The sequence below is a fragment of the Dermacentor albipictus genome, unplaced genomic scaffold (genome assembly GCF_038994185.2).
Source record: "Dermacentor albipictus isolate Rhodes 1998 colony unplaced genomic scaffold, USDA_Dalb.pri_finalv2 scaffold_11, whole genome shotgun sequence".
Classification (NCBI taxonomy): domain Eukaryota; kingdom Metazoa; phylum Arthropoda; class Arachnida; order Ixodida; family Ixodidae; genus Dermacentor; species Dermacentor albipictus.
The window spans coordinates 682,009-693,552 of record NW_027225565.1 but is presented as its reverse complement, the minus strand read 5'-3'; the positions used below and the strand labels follow the sequence as shown (position 1 = coordinate 693,552).

General features: G+C 47.3%; 1 protein-coding gene across 1 annotated transcript; it reads left to right on the top strand.

Annotated features, from left to right (window-relative positions):
• Positions 1-1,399: 1,399 nt before the first annotated feature.
• LOC139051340 (TNF receptor-associated factor 5-like) lies at positions 1,400-7,541 on the top strand. Its single transcript, XM_070528365.1, has 2 exons — positions 1,400-1,842; positions 6,173-7,541. The coding sequence occupies exons 1-2, from the start codon at positions 1,501-1,503 to the stop codon at positions 7,286-7,288; spliced, it is 1,458 nt and encodes a 485-aa protein (XP_070384466.1). The 5' UTR covers positions 1,400-1,500; the 3' UTR covers positions 7,289-7,541.
• Positions 7,542-11,544: the final 4,003 nt, after the last annotated feature.

Sequence of the window (11,544 nt, the reverse complement as noted above, 5' to 3'; positions counted from 1 at the left end):
GCTCCACGTCCTCCTGACTCTGTAAATTAAAAAAAACATTGTTATCTGGAAATATTTTGTTCCTGGCGACGGAACGTTGCTATGTTGCGCAAATGCAACAACGTGTACATGTTTGATTTTCTTCGGAAAAGTGAAATGGCTTCTAAACGCCTTGATGGCTCAGCAATTCCTCCTGATAGTGAACGCAGCGACCATTCCAGGAGTGACGAAAACCACGAGTGTAAATTCGTTTCAATTCAATATGCGTGCAAAATGTTTTATGGTCGATTTTTTTTTTTTTTTCAAAAGGATGCGGTGCACCTGCACGCTGCCGTGTCGCGTCGTCACGGGCAAAGCCTTACAGCCTGTGCTTCTATGTGCTAAATTTTGACAATAACGCGAAAACACTGCATTGTTTCCTGGCTGCACGGGAATCTGCACCACGTACTGCACGAAGTGTGGGAACCACCTGTGGTGCACAAGCAAGTACAATTGCTTCTTTTTGTTCCACACTAAATCATAGGTGCACCAATGATTGTCACGTGCAAATAAACATACGAGTATCAATCGTACGAAGTCTGTCTTTCACCTTCAACTTCTTCTTTACTTGCAAGTTGTTGCAAATGCGCAGCATACGCTTTTTCTGCACATTCAAACAAGAGAAATTCGCCAATGTTAGTTTTCATGGCAATACAGCTACTGTTATTCTTCCCTACAACTCCATGAAAAATATTTTGAGGAAACAAAAAATTGTGCAGTAAAGGGTTAAGCTTGCCCGCATGACCCGTGGGGCAGGAGTGAAAGTGAATCGAAGCTTCCTTCAAGCTGTTGTTTGAATTATAAAAATTTGCCCGGTTCATTATTACGTTGTTGGCGTCAAGGAAATAGACGAGCGGGAATGTAACCTCACGCACTCGTCCTGCGCAATGGGACACACGCAGGGATCGAGCTGCCATTTGACGAAAAGGGTGTGCCAGGTTATACTTTCGAAGGAAATGTTTGTTATGGCCTAATGAACAGAACGTTAGGCCGTTTTAGTTGGAGTCAGTGCTTCGATCGCACAATGGGCAAATATTTAAATTTCATATTAAGGATTGAACTATTCGCAAGTCAGCAGCAACATCCAGCAGCCACAGTGAGGAATGGCAGAGCTTGTTTGGAAGGAAAGCTTCTGTTTAGAAACATCCAGACGGTCTTTACAAGATTTTATTCGTCCAATTGTTTCTTCATTTCGCAGTTAGGCGCGCTTCCATCGTAGGCTGCCCCTTGACGTGCCAGTAAATTGTGTTTCCACGGCCTTTAGTTTCAAGGTTCGCGACCTTTACAAATCGCCAATCCGAAAAAGGCGATAAAATTGTCGGCAGCAACTTTTACGCAGCTAGGCGAGTAGATAATGTCCACATCGTTACATCTTTAGTTCGTGAGCGGCGCCCTTAATAGCCAAGAACTGGCCGCAGCATTATCGGAGTGATTGTAGCCTTGGCAACAGCTGAGAGGACATAGCGCGCTGGCAACGCTTCCATGTTTCCGCAGAATCGTTGGCACGGCGTTTCGCAGTTGACGTATGCGATGTTCGTCATGGCTTCTCAAGGCAAGCTGTACACGCTGTGCGGTTTTACCGAGGAACTGGACTGGAGACCTTTGCATTTCGTCGAGCCTGTTCCTGCTAACAGAATATGTAACGCGTGTGGCGTGCTACCCAGAAAGACCGTTTTTCTGCCCTGTGGAGACGTGCTGTGCAAAAGCTGCTACTATCAGTGCGTACTCGACGACGGACACGCCTGTCTACTCGATGGTGACCAGTTTCTTCCGAAGGACGCTGAGTGGAGGGACTTTCCGTTGGAGAACCTGCTGAGGCGCAAAGTAAGAGAGCACGAGTGAACGAATTCGGGTGTCCTTGTTATCCGAGACATTTTAGCAAAATGCATCGAATCTATTTCGAAAGTGAAATGGGCATGCTTTTTTATAAATTGGGGTCATTTGCTGTTAGAGCGGATAAATCACGTGTAAGCTAGATGAAAGCAATTATGGAAAAATTATACATAGGCGGGAAACCATGAGAAGCAAATAGTTTTACATTTTTGTCTGTATGTATCTTATCCTACGTTTATATCGCTGTAATCCCAAGTTTCGCCTACTACTGACTGAAAGCTATGGAAACTCGTGCGCAATCAGAGATGTTGAGCCTAGCAAGCAGCGAATATGCGGCAGCGCTATTGATTTATGAACTACCATTCTATTCGGATATGCTTACTCGCAGGCGTTAGTGCGGCATTGGGTGCATTACTTTCGTATTCGTCGTCTACTTTAATGCACGCATGTTACAGTTTTCCTGTGCTCTTTCTCGTCAGTCTTGTTCTCCGACCTTTCATCTGCAACTGGTCCTTCACGGCGAAAGAGGCTAGGCTGCGTCTGTAAATCATCAAGAGACGTACTGATTTGCCAAGTGAACTGAAATATTTATTGTGATTCCCTAATAGGCCACATACAAGTACAGTGCTCACCATTTCAAGCGCGATGCCAGGAGCGCGCGGCTGTCGGCTTCTCTGACTTTTCTCCATCTGCGTTCGACTCGCAATGCCTTCCAAATCAGTATCGCGGAGAATACCTCTTCCGTCCTATACTTAATCGTCAGCAGAAGCTTTGATAACGAAGCCCTCAATGACATGCGTGTGCGTCTACAAGATTATCGCGGAACGCGAGCGTTTTTAATGTTCGTCCACGTTAACGATACGGCAACTCACCGCAACCTGTTTGCGGCGAACGGGCCGGCTTCGCTCGCCAATCGGGAATTCTCCGTGCTACACTGAGGGTGGCTCCAGGACCCAATTTTGTGATTTGCAGAAGTCGCACAGTGATGTGGCCAATTGGTAGCCGAGGCGTGGTCGCAATGGCTACGCTCTGGCGTCACTGGCAGCTGCACTACCGATGACCACCCGCCATGGTTGCTTAGTGGCTTTGCTGCAGTGGTGGCTGCGTTTCAATGGGAGCAAGTGCACATAAAAAAAAACCGAGGCCTTCTAAATTAATCTCCGTACTGGTTGCTTTCATCTGTCCAGAAAGGTAGTTGGAGACGCCAAGCGTGTGCCGATACCAGTGTCTCGACGTCTTTTCTCGAGAAAGATATCTGGACCATTTCTGTCGAAGTGGTCCTGTCCACCTTTGGCAGCATGGTCAGCCTGGACGCTGCCTTGTATTCCGCAGTGGGAAGGTAACCAGGGCAGCCCAACAATGTGACGCAGTTATCAAGTTTTATTGGATAGGCGCCTCATCTCCATTACGAGGTGTTCCTGCATGCGTGGCGACTACAGGGACCGCAGGGCCGCTCCTGAGTCGGCCAAGGTTGCCGTATAATTACTCTGTCTGCTCTATGACGCAAATAAAAGTGTCCCGCATTGCGGCTGGTTTAGTGGCTGTAGCTGAAGGGCGGTGACTGATAGTGGGATAATTTGGTAACACACGAGGGGAATTCGCGCACGAATGGCAGATGATGTAGGCGTAACGGAGCCATTATTGTAAGTATGACGGTGAGCCCTGTAGCTGGTGTTACCATGCTCTAGAGCAAACGTGTCGCCGATGGAGCAGGAGTATTTATCTTGCTCTTGAACCCAGGCACGAAAGTGACAGTGGACCACGAAGGAATTTTACACATTGGTATTCTCGGCATAGAAGGGCTTTGACAATTCAGCGCGAGCAAGCTCCGCACCACAGGACCGCTGTCTGAAGCAAGCGGGTAACCCGGGGCTGTGGCAGCAAAGCGCATGTGCACACGAAGACACTCCTGCTGCAGAAGCACTGGAATCGATAGGCGTCTGTTTTCTGCAAAGGTTTCTGCAATTGATGTATTTTGCGGCAGGCCAAGGCACACTCTCGGGACTTTTAGCTTGCACACCAGTGAGCGGCTTTATGTCGATTAAGGAAATGCCCTTTAGCACAGGAAGGCTGCATCGTAGGAAACCTTCACAGAGAGCCATATACATGCGTGGCAAAGAATTTACAGAGCTGCCCCCAGCGTTTCGTGATAGGATACGGGATGTGCTCGCGTATCACCCAACTTTCGCTCTCGGCATTCGAATATGAGGTGTGCACGTCAATAGCCTGTCGATTGCCACGCCCAGAAACTTGACACGTACCGCATGGGACAGCGTGTGACATCATGCCTAGTGGAAGCAACGGCGGCCCACATTTCTGGTGACATCGTTAGACGTCACGCGAATAGGAATGTTTTAATGGAATTGATAGCTTTCTGGAGACGTGTTCGTAGGGCGCATCTGTTACGACCACAGCGCCATATTCAGATGTCATCTGCATATAAAGACGTTTCAACCAACGTGAGAATGCACTTCTCCAGTCCTATTAGAGAGACATTAGGTAACATCGGAATTAAAACGCCGCACTGGGGAGCTCCTCGATGCAGTGTGTGCGGAGCTGTATCACCAGAGGATATCGACAAGGACAAGCACCGACCTTCAACTAAATCTTTTCTTGAGTCAGATGCATTATTATAAGGAGTTCACCACTCATGTGCAATGACGCAAGCGGCCTAAAAGGAAACCACTGAAATCAGATGAACATATATCTTTGTTGCTTCATTGCGAATCTCCTTATTGCTTCATTAGGACTCCATATATTTACGCCCCTGACCAAAATACAATTCTGTTGAACGTTTGGGCTTGTCCGTGTCGGTATACTGTCGTCGCCGATATTTTTTTAACAGAACACACTCTGCACTGATTAAGATGATCAAAGTGGCGACATGTATAAGGGATAAACTGAAGCAACCATGCGAGCACGAGATAGAGCAATGCTTTTTTTTTAATTTGACATCATGGTTACCGGTAGCGGCTTTTCCCCGTAGTCTCAACACTTCAGTATGTCAAACGACCTAGCAAAAAGAAAAAAGGCATTAGTTGAGGGCAGCACGCAAAGAAAAACACAAGAGACCAGTGCATTGATGTTATTTCACAACTTAGGCAAGTATCCAACCCCTATAATGAGAATTTACTTTCCAGTGCCCCTTGCAAGCAGTGTACTGTGTGCATTCGAATGGAAGAATACAATAGGCGCCAGTGCACCACGTATTGTAAAACAAGGTTTACAGACCGTACCCACAACGTCATTTCCCAGGTACCACATAGCTGTGCTTAGGTATCTATAGGACAAACGAAACAGTGTTTCAATGATTGAGCACGTCAGTACTGCAATAACTTGAAGAATGGGCATGAAAGGTATTTAGCAAGCCCATAAGAAAAAGTGCGCATGCATTCGCACGTTTTAGAAGACAAAATTTCCAGGGAACCTCAAAACTAAAGGGAGAGAAAAAAGGGATAATAGAAACGTTGACTGTCGCTGTGTAAGCATGTCTTTCGTGGAATCAGAAAAAGCATGATGGAGAATGAATGGCATGAAGATGCCTTTGTGTACGCAGGCAAATACAGGGATGGATATATAAAGGCTAGAGTTCTTCAAATACCTATTCGATTGGTAGCCCGCTTCTGTTCTGGGGTATTTGTCTATTTGTGCGTCCTTGTTTCACTAGCGCCGTCAGAGTATAATTCTATGAATTAAAATATTTATTCCGTGCACCCTGGTAGCTTCGTAGTCTACACATCGCTCTACGTAAGCGTTTTCAGCAAATAAGTTATTTCTTCTCAAGAAGCTTCTCACCCCAGCCGAGTTCGAGGGGCGCATACGTAACCATACCGAACCGCTCCTCGTCGTTAAGCGGCTCAGACGCCTGAGGATTTCAGTGCCCTACCGGAAAGAAAACGGATTGCTGAACGTGAACGCAACGCCACCCAATCGCAGCAAACAAGTTACCTCAATGTACTTAGATATTTCACCTTAAACAACCACTCTCCTTCGCAATGCAAATACCACCACTTGGCACACATGATACAAGGGGTGTCGGCGTTTCGCTCCTCAAAATTCACACGATTAGTGATAATCCTTCTTTAAGCCAAACAGCAAGAGTTCCTGTAATGTCGCACTCAAATGAGGTTGTCGCTGCCGCATTTCTTCTTTCTTCTGAATAGCTTCTGTCTGCAGTATGGTCAACATCTTAAAAGAACAATATTTTGTGCCCGTGTGACAGGAAGCTCGAAGGCATAAAATAACATAGAATATGTTAAAATGGAAAATAATACGAAGATCCTATGGAAACTTGCTTAAACGCTTTTTTTTTTCATTTCAGATCAAATGTTGGAATGAAGAACGCGGCTGCGACGTGGTTTTGCCTGCATCAGAGTTGAACAAGCATTTTTGCAATGGCTGTGACCACCACGCTACGTCGTGCCCTAAATGTTCAAAGCTGGTGCTGCGTAGTAATGTGTCCGCGCATTTACAGAGCAAATGCCGAGACTACGCAGTGTCTCTGACATCCGGTGTCGTAGAAAATTCCCACAGTGACGAAAAAGCAGTGATGATGGCTCCGAATGCGGGCTTAGACATGCGAGGAGTTGAAATTAAAGATAGGCTAGACGAAGTTATTAGTGATCATATTGTCCAAAATGTCCGGCTAAATGAGATTTCACATTGCATGAACACAGTCAAAGAAGCACTGCTACAAAGGGCAAGCACAAGTAGTATGTTGGATAACCTTATTTCACAATCTAGAGTTACGTTAAATTCAGTTATAGAAGCCGAAAAAAGATTCATTGACCACAGCGAAGAGACACATGTGCTTGCAGGAACCTTAACGGATTCAATAAAAGAGCTGAAGGAAGTGTTGCAGGACACCGCAAGGAGATTCTCCCTAAATTGTGTAGGAAGTGTTGCTGGTATTGGTGGAGCGAAGCACACTGAGAAGAAAGGAGGACATAGCGCATTGGATAAAGAACTGGCCTTACACACAATAAACATTAGGCGATATGAGGTTATTGTTAAGGGATACAAAGAAATGAAAAACGGAGCATATTCTGAAGGCCATCATAATTGCTGGGAAGAAAAAATATACTTATCTGGCTATCATGTGTCGCCAGGACTGCACTTCAGAAAAGAGGGAGATGATGTGTTACTGCATCCTGCTGTTAAGCTGCACAAGGGTGTGATCGACGAGTTTCTTCAGTGGCCTTTCAGTCAGAACATTCAGCTGACTGTCAAACATCCATGCCAAAGCGAACAGTGCCAGAAGGTGTGGAAAACTGGCGGTAAAATTGAGTCCGTTGAAAGACCCGGAGAAACAACCCACGGTGGCTGTTTCCCCCGACGTGTTTCATTTAGGCTAATTGATCTTGAACGTGAAGGGTACGTCACGGACGACAAGCTTCACGTAGTGTGGGAGCTTCTTCCAAAGCCCGTAGCAGAATAAATGAGAATGTTGCGTATTTCATTAGGCACGCATGCTGTTTTATTTCCTGGAAAGAAATTTCGGTCTTCCAGATGCGTTCGTTCAAAGGAAAATAAAGCTTCGTTCTTTTTTCAATAATTTCTCAATGTGTACTTTACCCGGCATCGCTTTTGTCAGTTTATAAACGTGCCTTTCAGCTGGATAATGTTCCTTTGAAAACAGTTCCTGTGTAGGTGACTCGCAGAGAGAATAATAAAAAAGTCTTCATGTTGGATATTTGCTGTTTATATATATATATATAATCAATTAGCCAAACCGCAAAAACTTTAGAGAAGATGCCTTCAGTGCGGACACAAAAAGCTTGCATTTCTGACGAAACAATCCGTGCATGCTCACTCAATTCCTATCGCATAGACTTACAGGTACGTCGTTTTATTTTCCAATGTTCTTTTACGGCACACCTACAAAGGGGATTCATCTTAAAAACATAGTCATTGTCTTAGCTGCGCCATTATTTTTAAAGATTACTTTTGCCATATAGCATAATTCTACACTTGAACTAAACTACTAGACGAGGCGGACATGACGTCTACGAGCGATCAGATGCGTATTTGATAAACCGTTTCAGTAATTACGTGTCTCGCTAGTTTATTTAAAGCACAGCTTACAATTTGTGAATTATAGCTATTGAATTTGCAAAGTATATCGACTTGGAATGAATTCTGTGGATGGCTCCACTTCTGACATATGCGCCATCAAATTTGCGATAAAATTTTGCTTTTAAAAGGGCGTTTAGAAGGCATAGTTGGTGCGTATATCACATGAAAAGCGTCCACAGCGGACAAGGGCTACTGTGAACTTTTTTTTATTCCACAGTGTCGTGGTGAAATGTACAATCGCGATGAAAAATACGCGGCCCACGCCTCCGTGCACGAGAGGCAGCACGGCGCTGCTGCATCATCGGTCTAAAGCCCTTACATCGGGCGCCTGCTATGAGAGTACAGCACGTCGAATAACTAGAAACACCGCCCTCTCTCTCGTACGGCCGCTTCACCGGCTTGATAAATATCAAGTGCGGCGTTCACCAGTTACGCCGCTGGCGGTCAGTTGGAAAGAGGGCTCGTCAGTGCGCGCTGGCCTTCCTCCCCACACTGGCGCATAGGAGTAGCAAGCAAAGAGCCACCACTTTGTATGTGTCAACATCCGTCCTGTCTAATGTTCCATTTTCCGTTGAGGCGAAAGGAAAGGCAATGCGAGCCTCGTTACTATAGGCTTACATTCCAGCAAACGTGCCGCAAGCATTCCGCCGCCGCCGTGCCAAGAACTACGGCAGCACGGCGTACTGGAACGCCTATAATAAAAACAAGCGCTTCTTTGACATGCCAGAAACACGCATGCCTCCCAAGACATTCGATTAAGGGTGGGGTGTGTTGGGTTAAAGGTGGATTGCGTTGGATTGAGGATGCATTTCGTTGGATTGAAGGGGATTACGCCTGATTACGGTGGATTGTCGTGCACTAATGGTGCACTTGAAGGAAAGTAATAAACAAAAACGCCCTGCAAAGAGCAAAAAATTAAGGAAGTTTGTCAACGTCCGTAAAAGGGCTTAAGATGCGCCAAGTGGACCACTTCAGATAGCGGCGCGGCGGTGAATGCGAAATACCGTCTGGCATGACCTCGTACTCCAGTTCGCCAATACGTCGGATGATCTTGGGTGGCCCGAAATAGCGTCGCAATAGTTTCTCACTGAGTTCTCGTCGGCGTATCGGGGTCCAAACGCAAATACGGTATCCGGGCTAGTACACGACGTAGCGTCGTCGGAGGTTGTTGTCTCCGCTGTCGGTACACTGCTGGTTCTTGATTCGTAGGCGGGCAAGCTGTCGGGCTTCTACGGCGCACTGAAGATTGGTAACGACGTTAAGATTATCTTCGTCGGTAACGTCATCGTAGGGTTCCTGTCATAAACCAGCTTGAACGGAGTGATCTGTGTTGTTTCTTGCACCGTCGTGTTGTAAGCAAAGGTTACGTGCAGGACCGCGTCTCACGTCTTGTGCTCAACGTCGACGTACATCGCCAGCATGTCAGCGAGGGTCTTGTTCAGGCACTCCGTGAGACCATTCGTCTGCAGGTCCTCCCTTGGCTTGTCTGGCTGTATTCCAGAATGGCTCTGCTGCAAAGGCCGTTCCTCTGTCCGTGATGAGGACTTCTGGGGCACCATGTCTCAGTAGGATGTTCTCGACGAAAACTTTCGCCATTGCGGCTGCGCTGCCTTTCGGTAGAGCTTTACTTTCAGCGAAGCAGGTGAGATAGTCCGTCGCCACGACGAATCAATTATTTCCGTACGTTGACATCGGAAATGGTCCCGAAAAATCCATTCCGATCTGCTGAAATGGTCGGCAAGGAGGTTCGATCGGCTGTAGTAATCTTGCTAGCCTTGTCGGTGGTGTCTTGCGTCGCTGACAGTTTCGGCATGTCTTGACGTAACGGGCGACGTGGGCGGTAAAACGCGGCAAGTAATACCTTTCTTTTATCCGCGACAGCGACAGGGAAAATACGAGGTGCCCAGCAGTTGGATCGTCATGTAGGACATGCCGTAATTCTGGACGCGGCGCTGACGGAACAACAAGCAGTTAGTTGGCGCGGACTGGTGAGAAGTTCTTCACGAGTAGGTTGTTTTGTAGCGTGAACGAAGACAATCCGCGCTTAAGTGCCCCGGGAACAACGTCGGCGTTCCCTTCCAAATACCTGGCGTGGCCTTTTAGCTCCGGGTCTGTTCGTTGCTCTTTAGTGAAGTCTTCCCCGCTTATTATTACAAGGGAGGCGTTGTCGTTCTCGTCATCTCGCGGCGGGGGATCGATGGGGGCGCGTGATAAGCAGCCGGCGTCAGAGTGTTTCCGTCCGGATTTGTAGATTACCGTGACGTCATATTCTTGAAGTGTGAGCGTGTGAGGCTCCACCGTGCCAGTCGTCCTGAAGGGTCCTTTAAGTTAGCTAGCCAACACAACGCGTGATGATCGCTGATGAGTTTGAATGGCCTGCCATTTCAATAACGGTGGGATTTTGCTGTAGCCCAAATGATGGCGAGGCATTCCTTTTCAGTCGTAGAATAATTACCTTCGGGTTTTAGCAGCGACCGGCTAGCATAAGCTATCACCCGTTAAACTGCGTCTTTCCGCAGGACTAGGACGGCACCAAGGCCTAGGCTACTTGCGTGAGTGTCGATTTCGGTATCGGCGCCCTCATCGAAGTGTGCAAGTACCAGCGGCGACTGCATGCGCCGTTCGAGTTCTTGAAATGCGTCGGTCTGCGGTGTTTTCCACTTGAACGCGACAACATATTACGTTAGATGTGTTAGCGGCTCCGCGATGCGTGAAAGGTCCTTGACAAGGGGCCTATAGTAGGCACACATGCCAAGGAATCTACGCACTGCTTTCCTGTCGATGGGTTGCGGGAACTTTGCGATGGCAGCTGTATTCCTCGGGTTGGGATGGACTCCAGATTTACTGATGACGTGGCCTAGGAACAGAAGCTCATCGTAAGCGAAGGAGCACTTTTCCGGCTTCAGAATGAGCCCTGATGACTTGATGGCCTCTAAAGCTGTCACAAGCCGCCTAAGGTGATTGTCGAAACTTCCGGCGAAGACAACGACGTCATCCAAGTAAACAAGACAGGTCGGCCACTTCAATACTGCTAACACCCTGCCCATGACGCGCTCAAACGTTGCAGGCGCCGAGCATAGTCCGAATGGCATGACCTTGAATTCGAAAGGCCATCTCGCGTGATGAAGGCAGTCTTTTCGCGATCTCTCTCGTCGGCTTCTTTTTGCCAGTAGCCAGACTTGACGTCCATCGATAAGAAGTATTTAGCGTTGCAGAACCGATCCAATGCATTGTCTATCTGTGGAAAAGGTTATACGTACTGTTCAGTCGACAATCATTGACGCAAGAACGTGGGGTTCCGTCCTTTTTCTTCAGCAAGAATACAGGAGGTGCCCACGGACATTTAGACGGCTGGATGATGTCGCGTGGACTTTAGTTCCCTTGTTGCCTAATAGCGGCACGTTCTCCTATCGAAACACGGTAAGGGCTCTGTCGGAGTTGTCGAGCGCACTCTTCAGTTATTACGCGATGCTCTGCGACTGGTGACTGCGCGATGCTCTGAGACTCGTCCTGTCTGCGACTGGAAGCAGACAGGACGAGTGCTCGTCCTGTCTGCTTCTTTCTGTGTCCATGTTCACTTCGCGCTACAAGCCAAGATCATGTTACCGTACCAACTCG

Bases quoted from the DNA above. Each gene is read 5' to 3' on its own strand.
- LOC139051340 (XM_070528365.1), top strand. From the start codon at position 1,501: ATGTTTCCGCAGAATCGTTGGCACGGCGTTTCGCAGTTGACGTATGCG. The intron at 1,843-6,172 runs GTAAGAGAGCAC...TTTTCATTTCAG, and splicing joins AGAACCTGCTGAGGCGCAAA to ATCAAATGTTGGAATGAAGA.